This window comes from Tiliqua scincoides, chromosome 13, assembly GCF_035046505.1.
Source record: "Tiliqua scincoides isolate rTilSci1 chromosome 13, rTilSci1.hap2, whole genome shotgun sequence".
Taxonomy (NCBI): domain Eukaryota; kingdom Metazoa; phylum Chordata; class Lepidosauria; order Squamata; family Scincidae; genus Tiliqua; species Tiliqua scincoides.
In genome coordinates, this window is record NC_089833.1 from 16,175,176 (window position 1) to 16,198,946 (window position 23,771).

Consider the following 23,771-nt stretch of genomic DNA (forward strand, 5'->3'; position numbering starts at 1 on the left):
TTTTTAAAATGGGCAGTGGGGGGATCCTTAAGGAATGTAATGATGGGGGGGGGGGAAGATTAAGCACCACTTCCTTCTTTTTGATTCTCCTGAACAGATGTCAACTTTGTGCACTGCCATGACCCCCAGGGTTACAAATCCAAGACTCAGCGTGTGGTTGGTCTGTGGAACTCCTTGCCACAGGATGTGGTGATGGCATCTGGCCTAGATGCCTTTAAAAGGGGATTGGACAAATTTCTGGAGGGAAAATCCATTCCGGGTTACAAGCCATGATGTGTATGCGCAACCTCCTGATTTTAGAAATGGGTTATGTCAGAATGCCAGATGCAAGGGAGGGCACCAGGATGAGGTCTCTTGTTATCTGGTGTGCTCCCTGGGGCATTTGGTGGGCTGCTGTGAGATACAGGAAGCTGGACTAGATGGGCCTATGGCCTGATCCAGTGGGGCTGTTCTTATGTTCTTATGTTCACGTCTATCATGTATGTTTGTATTGTGTTGTTCTGTATCCTACATTTCAGGTAAAAGTCTCCTCTGATTTTTTTTTTTTTACTGGAAGACAACATGTTGCAACAAAACATTTCCCTGTGACAGCACAATCCTATGCATGTTTACTCAGAAGTAAGTTCCACAGTTTTCAACGGGGCTTACTCCCAGGAAAGCATCTATTGGATTGCAGCCGGAGACAAAAGGAAAGGCGTGGTGGCCCTCTGATGATTCTGCATTTCATCTCTGACTTCCTTCTCTTTTTAAAAGTAATCACATTAAAGAAGAAGAAGAAGGAAAAACCCAACACACAACACAGTTTAGTAAACAGTTTCCCAAACGGGAAGTAGGGGGGGGGGGAATTTAAAAAAAAATCAAAAAACCAGTTCCCCTTTCTCCCCCCCACTTGAAAAGGGGTACTGAAAGTTGTGTGATTTCAAGTGTTGATCAAGTGCAACAGAATCATATTTCGTGGCAGTATCTCTCTCTATATATATATTATATAATATATTTTATTTTTTAGAAAAACACACACATGGTTTCCACTTCCTGACATTTTTGAAACTTGACAGTGCTGAGCTTCAACCAAAAAAAAGGGGGACGGACGGACTGGTAGGCTAATCCTATGCATGTCTACTCAGAAGTAAGTCCCATTAGAGTCAATGGGGCTTACTCCCAGGAAAGTGTGGATAGGATTGGGCTGTGAATTATCTCACTCTGCATGTAATGGTGTTCCTACACAGAGTGTCAAACCCAAGACGGGCAACTCGAGGTTATGGTGCCGCCATCTTGAATCAGCCCACCCACGTCTTCCCAAAACAGTTTCATTAACACTGGATGTTCACAACTCCTGGAGGCCTTCTGGCCGCTCCCAGCCCAGGCCGACCAGTGGTTATTGCGATGAAATTTAAAACAGAAACAAACAACCCAACCACAACCACAAAACCCTACAGACCAATACTAATTCTCAGGCATACCTATGGCACTTGCATTGTTCTGCATAATTTGAGTGGGGGTTTTATTAGGGGAAGGACCCAGAGGGAAAAGACCCCCTCAAAAAAACAGTTATGGGGGTCATATTTCCGACTCCCTTCTGTACGACCTCTGGTCCAGTGCTACTGTGGCTTGCAGCCTGTCGAATTCTGCATGGTTGTCCGAGCTCGGATCGTCCAAACCTCTGCTGTCGTCATCTTCCTCTTCCTCCTCCTCCTCGTCGCGGCTCATGAAGGCCAGCTCGTTCTCATAGCAGAAGGAGTTGGTGCTGGGAAGGAGGAATTTATTTTCCATCAAGTCCTTGGCACTGCAGCACGGAGTCGACGGGACCTCATAGGTCTTGTGGAAGTGTGAGTAGTCCACTTTGTATTGGTTTTTCTCCTCAAACAAGACAGGCTCGAAGCGGTGGCCCCAGAGGATCTCACTGGACAAGTAGGAGCTGCGGGCTTGCGTCGTCATGGCGGTGGCTTCCACCATCCCCTCCAGGATGACCACGATCTCAAAGTCATCCGTTTCCAAGTCCTGCCGGCTAATCCCAAAGAGGGGGCTTTCTTCGCTGATCTCGTGAAGGATAGTCAGCGGAGACACCAAGAAAATGCGGTCCAGGCCTTTATCGAATCCCACGTCAATGTCTATTTGGTCCAGTGGGATGTACTCACCTTCTTCGGTGATTCTGGGCTTAATGAGCTGAGCCCTGACGTGAGCTTCAACGATGTGGCTCTTGCGCAGGTTTCCCACTCGCCACATCAAACAAAGCTTCCCGTCCCTCATGGCCACCACGGCATGATGGCTAAATAGTAGGGTCTCAGCCCTTTTCTTGGGCCTTGCCATCTTAGCCATGATGGCTCCAATCATGAAGGAGTCGATTATACACCCCACAATGGACTGGAGGACCACCATGAAGACGGCCAGCGGGCACTCCTCCGTCACACAGCGGAAACCGTAGCCGATGGTCGTCTGAGTCTCAATGGAGAACAGGAAGGCGGCCACGAACCCGTTCACTTGGAGCAGGCAAGGGGTGAAGGTGTCGTCCTTGGTGGGTTTCTCGATATCCCCGTGCACAAGAGCTATTAGCCAAAAAATGAGACCAAACAACAACCAGGAGACTAGGAAAGCAAGGGAGAAGAGCAACAACATATACCTCCAGCGGATGTCCACGCACGTGGTGAACATGTCGGCGATGTACCTCTGGGGCTTATCATCCATGTTGGTAAACTCAACATTGCACTGGCCATTCTTCTTAACAAACCGGTTCCGGCATTTCCTCCTGGTGTGGATTTTTCCATTGCCAAAACCATTCACTCCAGGCATGGTGGTTAAGGTCAACCCCTCTTCCTCAGAAGATACTATACTATACGGGTTGACTCTGCCCGTACTCATCCCTGAGTCAAGCAGCAGTGGGGCTGAAGGGTCTCTTGACTCCTTTGGGGTTTCCACCCTTTTCCCCCACCAAATACTGCTGCTATGGCAAAAGAAGTATCTGAAGCTGTTTCAGCCAAGTAGGTCCAAGGCAAAGCTCTGCAATGAGAAAGCAAAGAGACGCTGGTGATCTACCAATAGAAGAAGCTTTGATATACACAGAGATGATACTTGGGTATTTGTGTCCTGGTCAAATGGGTCCCAGTTATTAACGTCTGTGGACATTCAGGTTTGGTTTTTCTTTTTCATCCCGGTTACTTGCAACCCACTAAAACTGGGCAACAAACTATAATTGGGCAACAAACCCCAGGTCCTACATCCAAAGCCTCTTATCCCAGCGCTGATCCTAATCCCACCTTTGCATTTTAAAAATAAAAAGTACATCAAATATAAAGATACATGCAGGCTGGATCTTGTCAACCATAGATTTTGTATCCGCGGATTTGACTCAACACGAGTCCCCCAACCTGTGTTGAGGCCCGAACAGTACCCTACGAACACAACCAGAGCGGCACCCCAGTTGCACTCAGAGGGTGGTCCTCTGGATAGTCTTAGAACTTCACTTCTGGTTTTTTGGGAGGAAAAAAAAAACAGAAGTGATGCTTTAAGGCCTTCTGGAGGCCTTAGAAGGCATTTGGAGGGATGGAGAGGCAGCACATGGCCTCCCTTGGCCTCAGAACACCTTTCCGGATGCGACCTGATCAGATTTTTTTTTTAAATCAAAATGAGAAGTGCAGAAAGTGGTGTTATGTGTTCTGTTCTGAAACCTTTATTGGCACATCAACACGATTTGCAATCAAAATTTACAACTGACACAGCAATTTGCATAACAAACTGGACAATTAAAGGCAGGATATCAAGTTATTTAAATTCTGACAACGTTACTTTAAGAATCTCAGATAAATAACCAGCCACAGCTGCAGTCAGAGAAACACAAACATCACGCATGAACTTGGAAAGAGTAATATCAGAAGGGGTAAGATCAGAGGAAATCCAAGAAGTAAGGTAATGATTACGAATATCAAGGTGTACTGGACAAAAAAAGAGAATGTGAGACAAAAAGTCAGGAGACTCGTGACAGAAGGGACAGAGCCTTTTCTCCCGTGGAATATTAAAAAAGCTGCCAGAATGGACTGCCGAAGGGAAACTGTTAAAACGAGCTAGCATAAAGGCTCGTCTATGTAACGGGTTGGTTAATGTATAGAAATAATTAGGTGCATGATCAAAAGATGGGGCCAAACCAAAAGAAAGAGGAGAACAAATAGGATTAAGGTTATTACTTAGATAATTGAATTCGGATGGTGTTATGTGTTTTTATTTCGTTATCACTCTACCTATGGATCATAGGGGACACAGTCTTAATTCTGTCAGCTCCATCCACACCACTGATCTCTCTGGTTTAGCAGAGGGCATTTAGGAAACACTCTTGTCGAAAAAGCTTATGTGGGATGCGTGAGAGCGGGGCAGAGGTAGAAGGAAGGAAGTAGATATTTTTGTGTCAGTGCTCGGCCTATCCAATGCCTTGATGCGTATGATGCACCTTGCAGCCACAGTAATCTAACAACGATGTTCATCTGAACTTGCCGTGCTAGGCTGGTTGTCTCTGTGTGTGTGGGTTTTGTATCTTGCAGCTGAACTGGTCAATAGAGTCGATTCTTGTAACCAGCGCTAGGGCCTGGGGGTAAAAATGTAACAAAAACATCTTTGTCGTCACATGGAGCGGCTGTGTGCCGACTGGGCAGCCCAGCCCGGGAGATGGCACGTCACCGAAAGGGCGAGCCAAACCAAGCAAATGATCTGGTTGATTCCCCCCCCCCATCTTCCAGATAAGGTGTGTGGACAGTATCCAGCTTGAGATTTCTGAGTGAGCTACACCACCCCAGGACCTGCCAAGCAAATCTGCCAACCCATTCAGTTGAGTGCTGAATTTAAGAAGCATGGCCAAAAGGCCTCAGGTTGAGAAAGGGCATGTAAGAGTACTGGGGAACCAGATTCCATTTTCCAGCAGAGGACTATGTTAGTGGTTGACCTAGTGGTTAGTGGTTGATGTGCCGCCACTAAGAGATGTGAGGGGGCAGCGGCCAGGAAGAGGGCCTTCTCGGTGGTGGCCCCCGAACTGTAGAATACCCTTCCCTTAGAAATGAGAACTGCTCCCTGGTTGCTAACGTTTCGGCGTGGACTGAAGACCTTTTTGTTTCAAAAAGCTTTTAATTGTTGACAGGCTGGCTGGCGTTCTAGCTTTTTATATGAAAATCCACGGGGTTGTTTGTTTTTAGATTTTTTAATTATTGTAAATTGTTTTTAATGATTATTTTTAATGTTGCATTTTTAAAGTGTTTGTAAGCCGCCTTGTGTGCCCGTTGGGCAAAAAGGCGGGGTATAAATTAATAAAATAATAATAAAATAATAACAATAACCTTCTCAGGCACCTGGACTGTGCGAGGCTCAGCTTGACTAGAAACTGGAGAAGTCATGCTTTCTTTTCAAATTCACCCTTGAGCGCTATAGCAATAAAGAGCTGAAGTTTTCAAAGACACTGGTCTATGCACATTGCCAATACATTCCTCTGCCCGGTTTGTCATACGGCCTTCCTCTTGGTAATAAACATCTGGACCTAAATGGCATAGGGCGCAATCCTAGCCCCTTATGTTAGTGCTTTCCAGCACTGACATAAGGGCAGTGCAGCTCTAAGGTAAGGGAACAAACATTCCCATACTTTGAGGAGGCCTCCGTGAGTGACACCCAACTGCAGGATGCAGCACATGTCCCACTGGCACCGTTATGCCAGTGCTGGAAAGCACTGACATAAGGGGTTAGGATTGCACCCGTAGTGGGCCATCTGGCAAAAGTAGTATACTTGCACCAGCTGTTTGGGGTGTGACCTGCCCCAGGATAGTGTAGCAGTTTGGGAGTTGGCCATAGGCCTGGATGATGCAGGTTTAAATCCCTGCTCAGTCATGAAGCTTCCTGGGTGACCTTGGGCCAGTCACTCTCAGCCTCGCCGACCTCACAGGGTTGTTGTGAGGACAAAAGGAGGGGAGGAACCCTGTGCAACGCCCTGAGCGCCTTGGAGGAAGGGCGCTACAAAAATGTGGAAAAATAAACCTTTTGCTGAGGTGGCCAACATCGCATTTTGACTTGCTCAAAAATCAAGGTTGAACAGGTCATAAGGCAGAGGTCAAATCCTGCAGCAAAGCAAAGAGAAATGGTGGACAAGGGCTGATGGAGGTGGGTACCCCCAAAACAACAACAACAAGAAGAACAACAACAACTTGGTATTTATATAGCAACTTTCTGTCATCAGATTACTCCTCTGACTTTATTCAAGGCGGTTTACACAGGCAGGTGTTTCTAAATCCCTCCAGGGGATTTTTACAATCACAGAGGTTCTCCCTTTCAAGAACCAACAACATTTCAGAATGGATCTTCCTGGTTTGGTCTCAATTCTGGCCTCCAGTTCTCCCACGCAGGCTGGCAAGCAGCTCCATCTCTCACATGGAGGGCAGCCAAGACGCTTCTTGCTCACACCAAGAGCAGGTGGAATCACTCAGCTGGGCTTGTCAGCTGCTTCAAGGTCTCGCCATTCTCAGCTGTTCCAGAAGCTGCCGGTGTCCTCGAACTGGTGACCTTCTGATGTTATCTTCGAACTAATGGAGGCTCTATTCTCTAGACCAGACCTCCTGCCCACAGTTGACTCAAGGACACATTGGCTCAGGAAAACAAAAACTTTGTCATTGGGATTGTCCACCACTTGGGAAAGTGAAGAATGTGCAACAACACCCTTCCCCCCCCCACTTTGCTTTGTGTTGCTGTGATAGCCTTCATGAACTGCACAGGAATTAAAAGAGAACTGTCCTATTAGAACCAGCTGCTTTGCGGCTTCTCGATGTTGTGTGCTCTTGATAGTTTTAATAATGGGAAAAAGCTACACCTGGAGGAACCTGAAGCTCTGCTTGGTTTTGCTGCTCCTTCTATCACAGAGGATTCCTATTCGGTGGCGTGGACGCAAAAGAAAGACCAGGAAGGAGCGTTCACTGAATTGCAAGACTTAGCCCCAGAAGACCCTGTAATCTGCTTAAACAAAACCTCTTGTAAACAAACCCTACCTGTGGTCCCCGGTGCTGCAGCCAGGTTGTGGGTCACAGCTGTCACATCAGGATGGCCGATTCCAGGCTGAGAGTCTGGCTGATTCCCCCAAAGGATAAGAGGGGAAAGGAGATAATAATAGTGTCTCATTTTAAAAAAGTCCTTGGTTATTTTTTGCTTTTGACACACATTTCGGGGACCATGCCAAGAAGGATGACAAATGTGACAATTTTGGCAAAATAGCTGGCACAGACTTGAGAAGCCCCATTGTGGGGCTTGGGGCTTTCCCCGGGGGAAGGAGAATGAAAGGCTCCCCCAAGGAGATCTCTGGCTGCTTCCCGGTGCCCGCTGGATACAGCGTTGGGAAGGTCAGGAATGGGCTGTTAGTCCTTTTCCTGTGCTGTAAAACCAATCTGGATTGCCCCCCCACCTGCTACTAAGGGGGGGGGGAGTCCTGAGACATACAAGAGCAAAACAAGTGTGAAAAGTGGCATCTAGTTTAGGCTGTAAAGTCAGCCTTTTTGGAGAGGTGGATGCATCACGCATGCCTCTCATTTGAATTCTGGAGAAAAATCAGCTTCAGCAGCTCTCGGAGAAACAGGGATCCACAGGCTTTCAGGCTCAGAATCTATCCTGTCCAGTCAGACCTTGCACAGACTCATTTTACTTGATGTTCACAGAGCCACGACACTTTCCAAAGAGATCCAGGGCTGGGCCAGGGAGGAATTAATGAACAACGAAGTGGAACGTCTTTATCTGATGAGTTTATTACTTAACGGGTGTGGGGGGGGGAAGTTGCATAACTCTGTAGTTGTTGTTTCCCTGGAGGAATCATCAGGCTACCCGTTCAATTAATCCTTCCTAATTCACTGTCCATGGGGGCCTTTGGCGGAAAACACCAGGCAGCCGAATTCTCCATCTGCTCTGGCTGGTCCTGATTTGGGAAACCAGAGCCCTGTCAGGTCTGTGATTCTGCTTCTGTTCTGTTCATTTCATTTTGGTTTCAAATCCCAGCATCCTGCTCTTCCACCCTCTCCCACAGGAGACCACCAGGGTGGCTGACAACATTCTGAGCATTTTGAAAACCATTTGTAGCAGATCACACCTTTGATCCTTCAAGTTCGGTACTGCTGATCAGGCCTGGCAGCAATTCTAGACCAGTGTTTCCCAAACTGTAGGTTGGGACCCATCAGTGGGTTGTGAGCCAATTTTTGGTGGGTAGTGAAAAGTTTTTGAAACATAAAAAAAAAAAGATTTTGCAAGCACCCTTCCCTGGTTTGCAAAAGAAAATCATTAACTAGAATGTTAACCTGTGGTATGAGGAAATCTTTTCACCCCCAAATTAAAATGTCACATTTTCTGATTTTCTGGAGTTATTGAGATCAAGTGTGAACCCAGTTTCAGCCTTTTATCTGGCCTGGAAGTCCCTAATTGCATGTCTTGCTCTCCAGTTCAGCTTTCTGGATACACTGGAATGATTGTAAAGATTTTTTTTTTGGGGGGGGGGGGGGAGACACAGTTCTGGAGCTCCATTTCTAGGGAGGGTCAAGCAAATGTCTACACACACACACACACACACACACACACACACACACACACACACAAAATACATAAAGTCTCTAGCAGCCCCTATTGTTATTAATAACACCATCATTATTGTTTTTTATTATTGCCCATTATTATTTAAACATGGGCAGGAGGTCTGGTCTAGAGGGTAGAGCCTCCGTTAGCCCGAAGATAACATCAGAAGGTCGCTAGTTCGAGGACACCGGCAGCTCCCTGAACGGCTGAGAATGGCGAGACCTTGAAGCAGCTGACAAGCCCAGCTGAGTGATTCCACCTGCTCTTGGTGCGAGCAAGAAGCGTCTTGGCTGCCCTCCATGTGAGAGATGGAGCTGCTTGCCAGCCTGCGTGGGAGAACTGGAGGCCAGAAGCAAGACCAAACCAGGAAGATCCATCTGAAATGTTGTTGGTTCTTGAAAGAGAGAACCCTGGAGGGATTTAGATATGCCTGCCTATGTAAACCGCCTTGAATAAAGACAGAGGAGTAATCCAATGACCAGAAAGGCGGTATATAAATACAGAGTTATAATTAGTAGTAGTAGTAGTACTTGTTGGCATCCTTCAGTCTCGGAAGACTATGGTGTCGCGCTCTGAATGGTGGTTCTGGAACAGAGTGTCCTCTCCAGTGCGCGAAGCCTGGGTAAAGTAGGTATGGAGGATAGGCTGTTACCCAAGCAGCAAATCCCCCCTCTCAACGTCGCTGAAATGGTCCAATGGAAAGGCAGAGGCCAATACGGTTGGTTCCAGCGGCGTCGCAGGAGTTGCCAGAACGTGACTGTGTCCAGCCATGAACTGCCTCAGGGACTCCGGCTCTGGATTTTGCCTCAAGGTTGACTCCTGAAGCCTTCTCCATAACTGGATGTAGCCACAAGGCAGTGGAGGTTTGAGATCAGAGTTTTCCTTCTCTCAGATGAGCTGCCTTCCCAGGCTATCGAGTCCCATCTACCCGGTGGCTGTTTAGTCACCTCTTACAACAAGTACAGCCAAACTGAGGGCCTATTCTTATCCCCAGCTCCCAGGGGACAAGTAGTAGTAGTAGTAGTAGTAGTACTAATAAATGCAAATTTTTTCTAGATCTCTTCTTTTTGTCTAGTGGGTCGCAATACATTGTCATTTTAAAAATTGGGTCCCGGTACTAAAAAATTTGGGAGGAACCGCTCTAAAGGTTTCAGACCAGACCTTTTCTCTACACTATCTGGAATTGCCAGGCAAAACTTGGTTCCCTCTTTTCAGAGGAAGGTTACTGAGTTTGCTTCTGAGATCATTTGAGCTCCTACTGTTTGGCTGGTCAAAGAATCTGATTTATAGGCACAGAGTTATGAATAACATTGTGGGCAGCTCAGGAGATGAATATATTCATTGACGTTCGCACCCGTGGCTCATTTGGACTTGAAAACCCTGAATCTTGCCAATTGCTTGCTCTCACCCAAGCAGATGAAAGCAGCCGCAGAATAACTTCATCGAATCAATAGTTTTGGTTCCTGGCTAAAACACTGACTGTTCCTTGCCACCGTGGTTATGCAATTCCGTTTCAAGCCCCATGTGCGACTCAACATCAAAACATGTGACCTCACTGCCATCAATGTGCCCCTGTTGAGCCAGTGTCGCCAGAGGCTAATAACATTGAAATGGGAATGAACGTGAGTGTATTCTGCGAACGCTCTTAATTTATTTACATGGGGCACATCGTTAGACCTGAAACAAATATGAAGGAAGACTTGGGGCAAACACCCATTTCCAAGAGGCAAGTGTCCCAGTGAATGCTGCTCGTACCAATTTGCTTGCAGTTGTTTTCAACATTTAATTGATTTCCTAGTTCCGTTTTATTGTCTGTTGTTTCTGGCTGATTGTGACGGTTGGGGGAAAAAAATAATTTCACCAGTTGTTGCTCTTAGAGCACAATCTAGGTTGGCGCAGCCCTCACTGAGCCGGCCCAGGAGTGTTGCAAACATGCTGTAAAGCATTTTGTGGCTACTCTCGAGCCAGCGGGGCCAGCGCAAGGTTGTGCTCCAGCCTAAAGGGGTAGGTTTGCACTGGTCTGGACAGGTCAGCATAGGGGGTGGGAGAGGGTGGCAAAAGGGGCAAAATGGTGAAAGGGAGGAGGCGTTTTGGGGCGGGGGAGGTTGGTTAGGGAGGTGGATTGGACCTGGGAGGGGGAAGGGCCGCAGCAGCTCTGGACAAATCCTAATCCCCACTCCTGCCCCAAGCAACTTTACATAGGCTGCTTGGATCTGTGCCAGCGAAATCGCTGTTGCAGATCTGAGTAGCCCCGTAGGAGTGGCTGGGGATCGACACAGGGTAAGGGGGAAAAATATCTCCTTACGCTGTGTTGACCTGCAGCTGGCACTTACCTTGCACTGAAGACAGCACAGATCACTGCGCCCTGGCTGTTCCAGCGCAAGTTAGGATTGTGCCCTTAATGTCCTGCAAATGAATTGACCAGAATGAGGACTGTGGCAGGCAAATTTCCAAAGCCAGCTTGGAAAAAAAGTGGTCGAAATGCGAAATGCGGAACGAGTTTTGCGGCATTGCCTGAATGTGAGGATTGGTGCAATATTTGGCTCCATTTTTGAAGACACGGAAAATAGCTGAGAAATTGGTGTGTATGTGTGTGGGGTGGGAGAGGTGTGTATTCAGATACCTTGAGGCGGCCTTTGTGATTGCTCCCTCACTCCAGGCTGAGACACACACCCCATTGGCATGGATGCATCAGTGCTGGAAAGTTGGACAGAATCAGGGTCTTGTCAAGATTGCAACCAATCAAATTTACAACCATTAATTAAAAAAAAACACAACAACATTAACAATTTAAAAATCAACTTTAAAATGCACCTTCATCTAATTTCTCACTGAAGCACCAGCGCTAATAAAATCAGACTTAAAATGCATTTCAGAAGAGCAGTGTGCTCAGAGCCCAGTTGAAGGGGAAAAAAATCCTTAAATAAAAGTAAAGAGATGAAGCTTGGTAATTTCCCAAGGGAGGGAGTTCCATAACTGTGGAGTTACACTGGGAATTAAATAAAGACAATAAACAAATACATATATCAGCCTTCATACAGATCAGAAGACCTTTGGGCAAGGAGTGTTAAAACAGCCGATTGCTGGCAAGTGGCTACACACACACAGAGTAAAATGGTCTGCAGATTGGAGGGCTATTAGGACTCCTGATCGACTGACTGACAAAACCATGTGAATGGAGCCCAGAAACCTGGCCTAGCATCAGATGCTAGTTTTTCTGTCGAGAGCGCTGCTGTCAGCAGGAAGCTCCAACCTGCCACTTCCAATTTAACTTCACTCTTTGCTCAATTGAAAATGTAATTTGCAGTCTGCATGCTGGCAAGGAGCCCTCCCACACCGCAGGAGAGTTGAGAAAGCCGAGCTGGGGGAAAATCACTTTGCAGAAGAAGCTGCTGGTGGGATCCTGAATGCCAGGGAACGGATTTGAAATGCCTTAACTTTGAGGATGCACCGATGTGACAACTGTGGGAAAACAGCACAGTCCAGGGTGCAGAATCAGCTCACACACAGTGCGGTCCAGACTTATGAGGCGCCACTGATCCCGCATATCACCTGGGACTGCACTCTAGAACACTGGTATCCAGCTGGGTGGGCGCCCATAAGTGGGCCATATCCCACTTAAGGTCGTCACTGACTTTCACTGGACCTTCACTGTCCAAGCACAAGGTAAGTGATGGCACTTACCTGCAGAGCCTTAAACACTTCGGGACGTGGGTACTCTTTAATCCCCCAGGAACATGCCCACGTGCTAAAGTCCTCTCTGGAGACCCTTCTTCTGTACTTTAATATTAACTCTCTTGCCTGGATTTTGTCAGCCACACGTTTGTCATATATAAATACACAGCTCTGTAGGTCATGCTCACCTGTAGAGCACTAGAGAGCTCTGACTGGGTCTTTTGCTCCATAGGAAAATCAGAAGATACCCATCTAGTCATAAGAACATAAGAAAGCAGGAAGTTGGACCTTCACTGTCCAAGCACAAGGTAAGTGATGGCACTTCCTGTGTCTCACAGTAGCCCACCAGATGCCTCAGGGAGCACTCAAGAGACCTGCATCCTGTTGCCATCCCCTTGCACCTGGCATTCAGAGGTACACTGGCTGAAAATTGCTGCTTTGAACCCACAGAAGCTAGATTGCTGAGTGTGGGTGGGTGCGCATGCACCAAATAAGTGCACATGGGCATTAAGACACCATCCAGCACACTTCCTGTCATTTCACACCCTGCTCTCGGTGAGGTCAGGACATCTGCAAGAGGGATCTGAAGGCCTTAGGAGTGGACCTCAGCAGGTGGGAAACCCTGGCCTCTGAGTGGCCCACTTGGAGGCAGGCTGTGCAGCATGGCCTTTCCCAGTTTGAAGAGACGCTTGGCCAACAGACTGAGGCTAAGAGGCAAAGAAGGAAGGCCCACAGCCAGGGAGACAGACCAGGGACAGACTGCACTTGCTCCCGGTGTGGAAGGGATTGTCACTCCCGAATCGGCCTTTTCAGTCACACTAGATGCTGTGCCAGAACCACCTTTCAGAGCGCAATACCATAGTCTTTTGAGACTGAAGGTTGCCAACTAACTAACCTGTCATACCAACATTCAATTTTTTTAGAAGATCTTGAACCAGAAGGAAACAATCAGAGGAGGTTGCTTCACACAGAGTAAAGCCCTTGATTCATCTAGCTCACAGTACTTGACCCTGGCTGGCAGAAGCAGTTCTGCAAGGTTTCAGAGAGGAATTTTGATCTACCCTACCTGCAAATACTGCTGCAATTGAATTTGGGCCCTCTGATTCTAGCAACCACCCCCCCCCCTTAGCTCCCAATTGTGTTGAAGAATCAATGCATTCACATACACCTATAGATTGGGTGTTATGGGGTCTTCAGCAACGTGAAATAGAATAGGGAGGATTTCTCAGCCAGCCCTCCTTGATGTGAACACTGGGGGAATGTGTCCTGATTTGCTTCTCTCGAATGTCAGAGGGTGTCTGCGCCTCGGCAGAGTCCAGCTTTAAGGACCACGAGGTTCATTCAAAGAATGCACTTAACACACTTGAGAAATGCAAATGAATTCTGCTTGGCAGTGGCTAAAAGGTACCAAGGCAGTGCTTGGGAAGCCTCATCCATCTTGCTTCATTAAAAGGCACCCTGAGAGGAGAGACAGATTAGCAGAAGTGCTTGAGAGTGCCAAGGAGCGAGAGGGAGAGCGAGACACCCTTGCTGCCAAAGAAGAGGGAATTCGAGGCAATGACCTCCACCATTGTGAGTTTGGTCTGAAGCTGTGAGTAAGGCTGCTCAGCAAATCATACAGAGAAACAGGCAGGACGCTGCACTCAGACGCCAGAACCCGGCTGCAAAGAGGGAGACGGGAACGAGGTGCTCGGCTGCTGTTTTGAGTGGCCGCTGTGTAGTTATCAGACTCTCTCACATGGGCCTACCTTTGAGCACCGTTTGACAATCAGGACGTCCTGCATTCAATTCCTGCTGGCATCCATCCAGGTACCATTTACTCCCTGCGCCCCCTCCCATGAGCCCCATAGAAATCCCTTGCACATTGGTGGCTCTCCAGTAACAAGGCCACTTGAAACCGATCTGGTGAGGACTTTGAAGAATGAGAGGGACATATTTGCAAATGTCCCCTTCACCCACTGCTGTTCTTTCTCCTCTCAGTTCCTTTCTCCTCCCTCCCCACCGTTGGCCCTTCCTGGTTGTCAGGGGAGAAAGCCAGACTTGGTGAGACCTGCCTGGGAATCTGTCGCTGACAGGTTGCTGGCTGTTTCCTTGGCGACTTTCGGTCCCATCCGCCTTGTGATGGCTCGGCTGCTGGGACCACCATGACCTTTCAACTCCAGCATCTCCAAGCCGGTCACAAATCTCTCCGGCATTTGTTACCTCATTAGCGGAAAGGTTAATGTGAAAAAACAGCTCCCTGCGGTGCTCACGTGGCCTCATGCCGTGGAACAGCCTGGCTCAGGGTTTGGGAGACAATTGGCATGCTTGACCGAAAGGCGGCCGGCAAGGTAGCAGGTACATTCTTCTGTGGCTGCCTCCCAGAGAGAAAGCAAGAAGGCTGCACCCTGTATGTGCTTCTCCTTGTAGGTGCGTCCTTACTTTCTTCTAAGGTGCAACGTGAGCCAGCTTTCGAACACACAACCAGAGGTCACCCTGGTTGAGGGTCAAGTGTTTGAGGGCCATCTTAGGCTATCCAGCGAGGCTCCAAGAACTTGGGTTCAAGCAGCTCATCCCCTGCAGAGTCATTCTGGAAAGTGGGAGTAAAACAGAGGCAAGTGCCAGCCAGAATGCCTCCATAGGTGTGGGGAAGGGGCCACTTGCATGCTGCAGTGAGGTTCCCTGCAAAACGTAATGCTTTGCACCCCCTCTAGCTACACCACTGGCTCCTGCACGGCTCTCCTTCATCCTCAATGCAGCATTTGCAGGAGAGCTTCCTAGGATCGGGGCCTATATTAATTAGCATGGGCATGTTATGGGGAGGTTATTTGGGTTTTCCAAACCACCCAGCACATGGCAGAGGAAAGAGTTGGATAAATGTTTCTGATGCCTGAGTCTTACTTTTGACAGCCCACATTCCATGCGTTTAAAAAAATAAATGTGAAGATATCCGTGGGCAGAGTAAGAAACCTGCCATTTTGGTGTGGTCTGTTCTTCCGGGATGAGTGGTGGGCAGAGACTTCCAAAGGCATCATCAAACAAATATACATGTGGTAGAGATGCACATTCCGGCAGAAAACAGGAGCAGAGGTGGATTAAAAACCCGGTGAGCTCTCAAGTTTGCAATGTGCTTTGCAGATGCCTTAAGGATAAGTTGGGGACAGATGAACACCTCTGGCCGAGCCAAACGCTTGGTCCATCTAGTCAAGTGTTCTGCCCGCTACTGAAAAGGAGCTTCATCCCATGACTTCTCTTCCTTACTCCCTGGGTGAGGGGTGAGGAAACTTGATCTCAGACCATTGTGGGGCCACCACTGAGGCCCTACCCCCTGCATTGGATTTCCCCTCCCAGCGTTCTCAAAAGTTGGCATTGTGATTTCATCACAATTAGGTGATGCCGTAAGGCCCCGCCTTATGACATCACCAGACCCTGCGGTGACATCACCATGCTCTGCCGTGACATCACTAGGCCTTGGGGAAAAACAAAATCTGTGGGGGCAGGGGAAAAGTTTAGGACCACCTGAGTAGCATGGCTAAGGCGTATGGCTCCTGGGGCAAAGACATTTTAACACCCCCGTACACCCCCGACGGCCCACTGAACGCCTCCCGGAAGCCTTCTGACACCCCCGCAATGTGTGGCAATGCACCCCCCGGGCCCTGATTTAGCTACACCACCAGAACGAACTCTACCAATGAACTACAAAAGCTCAGCAATTCCTGGAAGACACCAACCCCCTTGAATATATTTTAACAAACAACCGTGTTGCATGATCTCATCTCACACATGCACTTTTTCACCAGATTTCCAGATGCCTCTTCTCCGCTCTCATCAGTGCTGGAACAGCCTTCTCTGGGTCTTTGTTCCGGTCAGGCAAAGGGGCTTCTTTGCCTCTTCTGTTTGTTTTTTTAAATGGAGCAAACTGGTTGCCTCGGCCAAGGCCTTCGAAAGGCTCCTCCGATAAGTGCACAAATCTCATCGGAGGACAAAGGAAGCCACTTAGCGTCCCACAGAGCCAAGACAAGACGGGTCCTTTTTGATGGACCTTCCAAGTGACTGAGTGCTGTGTTCCATTAGTCCCTGCTGGAGATCTCTAAGCATCTCCTGGGGGACACAATGCCTTTTTCTCCCCCATTGCATAAATGCAATGCTTTAAAAAAAATAATCAGCGATTACTGCCACTAGCAAGACATTGTCCGCACCCTTGCAAGTCCCTGGCCAGGCCTTCTGTTTTTAGACTGCCAGATCTGGTTCACTGTATCACTCACAAAAGAAGATGGGGGGGGGGGAGAATCCATCAGCCCCCAAGCTCATAGAAACACACACAAAGGGGGGGGGGAGAGAAGAGAGAAACCCAAAGACTAATCTCAGGTGCCTCTTCAAAATGCATTAAAAGACTGCCAGGTTGGCGGTGGGTGTTTGACAAGGTGGTACGTTTTGAGGGAGAGGGGGCTGAAAAAAATAATTGGAAGGTTTGGGGGACTATGTTGCATGCGTGTTCTTTCTTGGCTGGGGTGGCGAAGGGAGGAGGGGGTGAGGGGCAGCCTCAGGGGTGGCAGGGCGACATCACTGCCACCTGCTTCTGAGAGGCCCATTTGAGGCAGGAAGGAGGACACCGTCCACAGACACCCTGCTCGTCCTACCAGTCTTCAAAGCTGCAGAGATCCTGGCTGCGGCAGCAGGCAATCTGCTCACCAAGCTGGCGTGGGGGCACAAAAGCACGGGGCCCAATTTGATAACATGGGGCAAATTTACGACCAGACCTCGGAGGGCTCGAAAGCTGGAAAGATGTGCTGGTGAAGGACTAGAAGAGGGTGGGCAGTTGGAGTAATGAGGCAGGACACCCCCCAAGCGGCTCCATACCATACGCAGGACTTCAGCAGTCAGGGTGGATGGATCTTATCCTGCTCAGAGCACAAACTCGGGGGGGGGGGGGGAGGAAGGCCTGTTGGCCAGACTGCTGGTCTGTCTCGCTTAGGATCACTGACGGACTCATAGTAGCTTGTCAGCATCTCAACCAGAACTTTTCCTGTACCTATCTGGAGATGCCAGGGATCGAACCAGCAGTAGTGGAGCTGGTTCTTCAGCTTCCTGGGGAGGGGAATCGTGGCATTCCCCCCCCCCCATCATGCAGAAGTAATTGGTAGTGATGTGATGAGATCATGGCCAATTTCTTCTGGGTTTTGAGCCACTGGGAAGCCGTTCAGCTTGTAGCTCAGCTTCAGAGTGGCTTTGGGTTGTTGCAAGAACAGAGGGAAGCGAAAAAGTGGCTGCTTGGAGCTTTGCGGTGGAACCTGAGGCAGCCCACCTCCCACCTCCCACGAGATATGTCACTGTGAACCAAGGACCTTCTAAGCAAAACTGGAGCTCTGTGACCGAGCCACAATCCTTTTCTACTTCCTGAGCTCCAGGGGTCCCTATTTACTAGGAACAGTCTGGTGCCCCTGCTAATTAACTGTCCCTATTTTTCTGGGGGCAGGAAGGAGATGCCTTTTTAAAATTCCATTTCTATCCCCCCCTTCCTTCAAGGATAAGGTTGGCCCTTCCATAATGTGGCTTCCCAACTCCACCTGCCTCTTCCACCCACACCAGCCTGCCACTGATCTTCCTCCTCCCGTTCTCTGGGATTTGCACAAGAAGAGCAGAAGAGGACATCAGAAGGAGAGCAGAGTGGTAGGCTAGAGTGTCTCCAGCACACTCCCTCCTCTGCGCCATTCCTCTCTTCCTTTCTGGATCTAGGAAGTGCGAGGGCGAGAAGCAACAGAGGTGGGATGGTAACACAATTGGGTGCCCCTCATCAGTCAGTGACTTCTGTAGGTTTCCCCATGGACTGGCTGGTACTGCCTCCAGCCCAGGTGACAGACTGACTCCAGAGGGGCCATCACAACCCTCTTTTCCAGCACACCACATAAGCACCATGAATGTGCCTCTCCTGCTAAAAATACTTCCCAGTGAAGCCAGCATTGCTAGTGATGCACAAGCTGCACAGCCAGTCCGCTCCCCAGTCTGCCTACAAGCATCGAGTGCGGCAAAGAGGGGGAGGATGCAGGATCCCAGCACAGTCTGTTGGCGACAGTTTGGCCTCTGGTTCAGGGAGCTGGAAATAACTCCGGTCCCACTGTGGGTGTGCGCAGCTCTCAAGGAGGGCATCCTTCCCGTCACATCAGAAATGGACGGCAACCGGCACATTCTCAGCTTGCTTCCTACTTTATGCTGACTTAGGAGTTGGTTCAAACTTGCACAAAGAGCGCATGGTACAGCTCTTTCTGGACTATACCACTTGAGACTGCAAGCAGAGGGGAAATCAGATGTTTTAGTGCTATCTCATGCACAAAACTCATTCTCAGTCCCGGAGGACAGGGAATCCTGATTGAGACCAGTGGCGTAGCTAAGGGGGTAGCAGTTGCACTGGGCATCAAGCTTTAGGAGGGCAACAAGCGGAGCTTGGCACTAGTGACCAAAATTATGAAAATCTTGATATATATGATTAATACCATCACGTTATATATCATTGGAAAGGCAATTTAATGTAGAGTGCAATGAAACAAACCCCACTGGAATATCTGTATTCTATCAAAAGTTATGGCCAATTAACCAGAAAAGGAAAACACAATTGCCTTATAGAACAAAAAGTGGATTTTCTTAACTCAGAACAGACCTATGAGACTGATTGTTGTTCAAGAGGTGCCCCTCTTATATTTAGCAAGAGAAGAATAACCATCCCTCTTCACCCCAATACAGTGTCTCGAGCCTACCAGGGGCACACTTTTTGTCATCTCAGTGTTTAACCTGTGGCATTCACTCTGTGGGCACTGACTCACACTCGCCACTCCCCACGTGACATGGCAGAGATCAGGAGAAGGGCACACCCGATGTGTGAACTGGTCCAGGAGACATTTAGCGCTCGTACCTCACTGTGCACAGACGGATTATTTAAACAAACAAACAAAAAAACCATGTGCGACAAGAACTCATTTGCTACCAAGAAAACGTATATGATAGCAATGCTTGTTTTACATTACAGAGAGACAAAGACTTGGGTTCCCATGACACAGATTCTCTTTCTTGGCCTAATTTTTTCAAAAAGTGATGCTCAAGAGCTTTTCACTTGAGGAAGGGCCGCGGTTCAGTGGAAGAACACCTGCTTTCCACCTGGAAGGGCCCAGTTGCCATCCCTGGCATCTTCAGGTAGGATCAGGAAGAGACCTGTAATTACAGTCTATCATACCTCCCCACCAAGTAAACCTGCACACATCCACCTGCAAACAGGAACCCCTTAGCCTCGTACCCTACAATAACTCAGCCTATTGAAATAAAGACACATTCTCTCCTGTTCACACCTCCACCCCTTCTTTCCCAGTTGTCCTCCCTGTGTTGTCAACTGTAATCTCCATGGGGCAGGGGCCTGTCCTTTCGATTGCACTTTGCAAGCCACCACGCACATCACCGGCAGCATCATAATAAATGGTCACATTCAGGTATTACAATGTCAAATCTCTGCTCAGCTAGGAAGCTCACCTTGGGCCAGTCGCCACCTCCCAGCTTAGCCCACTTCACAGGGCTGTTGTGAAGATCAAACAGGATCACTCCGTGCCCAGTGCGGCCATGAGCAAAAGTGCCAGAAATTTCTTGGAATCGTTCATTTCACTTTCCAGGCTGCTGAAGTGACGTGGAGGAGGGGTGTCTATTTTTACACAATTTGACAACGTTGTTTTCTCGTGCCACAAATAGCCATAAGGTGATGACTTTGGATCTATTGACACGCAAATAGCGCGTCTGCATCCTGATCCCTGGTTCAGGGGAACCTGCTATTTCCCACCAGCACCGCACTCAATTCCGGAGATAGTCTGTTAGCCAAAGCCCAATTCTTTTAGAACGACCTCAATTTGGTAAACACACAAGTTGCATTCCTTTCTAAGAACCTGCAGCAAAAAATAGATTCTTAACACTCTTAAAAAGTAGGTGGCACTGAAAACAGAATAAAGCTGGTGCTTTTTTTCCTCTCCAAAAGACACACACCTTTGCAACTTTCCTGTGATCACACCCTCACAGTTTGAACAGTCACACTGAGGGTGTTACTCCCGTCTATTACATCTCAGTTTAAACTTCTAAATATACCCCCCTATTCTATTCCAAGCAAATGAGATGCTCTGGCTGTAATAATCAGAGGCACTTTCTAAACAGGCAACTTGACATTAAAAAAAAGCAGCACTCCCAGATCATGGGGAGAGATGTTTCTATTCCTGCACAATATCATTTTTGGTATGCGCTTATTTACTTTGTAGGTTAGCACGGTTCCTTTAAACTCACCCAAGAAATACATTAGAAGTTTGCTGTTGTCACCGCTTATCTCTGAGTGACTTGGTGGGCAAGAGGACATGCAGGGTGTGTTATGATCTCACACGCACACACATATTGCTGATGGAACTGATAAACAATGGATTTCAAGGACAAGTCACAAGAGTGAGGTCTTTCATTCTCGTTCAGGATGAATATACTGGACTCCTTGACTGGTTCAGCCATATCATCCACAGTTTGTAACAATTTGCACTCCCGAACCCCTGGACCAACCCTGTCCCAGTTCCAGAGGCCAAAAGAGGATGCTAGCTTAGCAGAATCGATAGCAATGGGGTAGCTGACCATTCAGGAGGGTGGAATTTGACTCATCTTTTCTCAATGTGGAAGTGCAAGAACAGGAGTTATTAGTCTGGTACACGCCAGAAGGCTTCAATGCTCCTCTTAAGGGCATAAACGCACCATCGTGTCAGGGAAAGTTTCAAAGTGGACGCCAAAGCCGTGTGGTGAAGCTCATGGACTACATAGGACAGACTAGACATGAATGCACAGCAGCGATGGAGTCAGACCTCAAAGCGCAATGGAGCAGCCAGCAATAAGGGCGATAAGGGCTGTTGATTTCTGCATGGGATGACTCTACTTTCAATTGCAAAGCAGCTATTTCAGTTGGTCAGTGCACTAAACAGATTTTATTTCTCCAAATCTGGAAAAATGACAACAATTCTAAGTGCTTTGACACTGTTATTAATTTCGGCCACTGCCCAACCCCATCAGAAGACCCACAAAGCCAGGCTGAACCCCAAGTCCTGTGGCAGGTGTAGCACCAAGCAAGGGTGGGAGGGGGTACAGGGGGCTCAGTGTGGGGCTTTGCCCCAGGGTTGCCAACTCTGACTGCAGCTATTCCTAGAGACATCTCCCCCCTTCCCCAACACATTGGAAATTCCTGTTAAAACCTCCAGGAATTTTTTCCCCCCAGGAGTCACCTGGAGATTAATGCCGATTCCTGGATATTCCAAACCAGTCTGGGAGGGCTCGCATCCCAGCAACCTGGAGGTAGCACCATCCAGTTCTCTACTTCTTTTTCTGGATCCTTCCTCATTCCAGAACTGTCCCTCGTAAACTCTTCCTGAACACCGAACCTTGCCCCGGGACACCCTCCAGGCACAGGCTGTGATCCAGAGCAAAACATGCCCTTCGAGGATCAGGAAAAAGCTCTCCTTTATAATTTCACCATCATTATTCTTTTCTAGGACAGTCATAAGCTTAGGTCGAATTGTTGATTTGGCCTCTGTGTAGCGGGCAGGAGATAGATCTCAAACTACAGGGGGACTACTGGTTAATTTTCAGCAGACCACCAAGCGCCTGATGGTTGCCACAAACCATACTAGGCTGAGTGGCCCTTAGTGGGAACCTGCAAAGCATGTCCATACATGATCCAGATTCTTGGACGAAGATTTGGTTTTGCCCAGAATGTTCATTAATGGGAAAGAAGCCCCCACCCACCCCCCATCACTGGGTAGTTGCAGTTCTTCAGGCTAGCAAAAGGTCCACTTCAGGACCAGATCCCCTCAGAGAATTCTGACAATCCAACCCTTCCTTTTCTCTGATTCTCTGCCTTCCTTCCCTAGCTGCAGGATGTCAGGATGTGGCAAGGCTGATTCATTCTGTATGAGACGGCTCTTTTTTTTTGGTTTCCTTCTGTAGTTTAGATAGATCTCGTAAGGCCTGCAACAGCTCTGTGTGGGCATTGCTTTCTAGCAACCCAGTGCCACAGCAATCATCACTTACCTCTCTCACTGCACAGATCTCACCATCTCCCTCATTCCTCCCAGGAGTCCCAAGCAAGTGCAGATCCTTAGATCTTCTTGAGCTTTCCATAGGATTTGTGCCAGGCTGCCCTTTCGGGCGAGGGCACACTGCTCCATTGCCACGGCAGTGTCAGAAATATTTGGAAACAAACCCAAACCAAAAAAAACACCAACCTTTCTTCCTTGTTTTTTTTTCCCCCAGGAGCAAAAAAAATGTTTTAAAAAAAGTGTTGTTGTTTTTTTTGGAAAAAAAACAATCCCAGCTCCCAAGAGCACCCAAGCATGGGGGGATCATAGACTGTCCAACTCTTCTCTACCCCGTTGGAGCGGTCGGACTCAAGGGGCACTGGGCAGGTGCCAACAGATCCATCTTCCCCCCCCCCCCAAAAAAAAAGTCTTGTTAGGGATTCCAATGTAATCCTGGCTGGGAGTCTTGGAGCAGTGGTGTGGCCCCTGGTGCATGCGAAGATGCCAGCCTTTGTCTTGCACAGTGGAGTTGGGGCCACTTTCTTGTTGGCTTCTCTGCTGTGTGTGCTCACAGACGGACGATGCTGCAGTTCAGTGCAGTTTGCTTGCTCTCCCAGCTAAGCCTCCTGACAGAGAATGTAACACAGGCAACCAGTGAGAGAGAGAGAGAGAGAGAGAGAGAGAGAGAGAGAGAGAGAGAGACTTGTCTCCCTTAATACTCCACTCCCTCCTACTGCTTTTTCTCAAGAATAGCAACTCTCAACATCTCATAGCCACAAGTCTGCATTTACCAATTGCTTACAGGCTAATTCTAGAAATATATATATTTCCCCAGTCCTTCCCTTTCCTCCTGCTGTTTCTTTGCCCTACCTGGAGCTCCAGAGACTCTCCACAAGGTTTGCCACCAGCCTGCTTTCTGCTTGGACCCCTTTGGAAGGATCCAATTATCCGTGCCCTTTAGCAATAGAACACTTGTTTTTTTGGGTGTTTTTTTTCCCAGATGGTACAGATGATTAGGGGGTCGTCTCCACCCGGCGAGCTGCATTCCCGAGGGGCATTTGAAATGGCACAACCACCCTCTGGGCTTTGGTTTCCACTGCAAAGAAAATACTTGAGACCTAACTGTACATTTGTCCGTGGAAAGATTGTTGAGATTTTGAGACTGCCCCGTTGGCATGTCCGGGACTCAGAGATCAAATCAGGGCTATGGCAGCTAGATTTGAATCCAGGTGACAATGATGCAGTCTCCAGTCCAGGGTCTCTGAGTTCAGGTATTAGATCTGGGACTTGGCATGGAATTTAGCAGGGAGGTCTACTCTGTTGACCAGGTTTGGGGGCTTCACAGGGATGTTATTGCATCACTCCATCACCTTCCATGCCAGTGAACTCTGAGGCTGAATTTTATACTCTCCCAGGCGCTGTACTTAAGCAATGGCAACAATGGATAAAATATATTTCACGGACATGGAGGAGAAAAATGCATTGGGG

General features: G+C 48.3%; 1 protein-coding gene across 1 annotated transcript; it reads right to left on the reverse strand.

Annotated features, from left to right (window-relative positions):
- Positions 1 to 986: 986 nt before the first annotated feature.
- Positions 987 to 22,384, reverse strand: KCNJ12 (potassium inwardly rectifying channel subfamily J member 12). Its single transcript, XM_066640494.1, has 2 exons — positions 22,297 to 22,384; positions 987 to 2,994 (listed from the first exon to the last, which is right to left on the reverse strand). Exon 2 carries the CDS (start codon positions 2,854 to 2,856, stop codon positions 1,558 to 1,560), a length of 1,299 nt encoding a protein of 432 aa, XP_066496591.1. The 5' UTR covers positions 2,857 to 2,994; positions 22,297 to 22,384; the 3' UTR covers positions 987 to 1,557.
- Between the last annotated feature and the right edge of the window lie 1,387 nt (positions 22,385 to 23,771).

What these genes read in the sequence shown, in the direction of transcription:
- KCNJ12 (XM_066640494.1), bottom strand. Translation starts at nt 2,856, where the DNA reads ATGAGTACGGGCAGAGTCAACCCGTATAGTATAGTATCTTCTGAGGAA.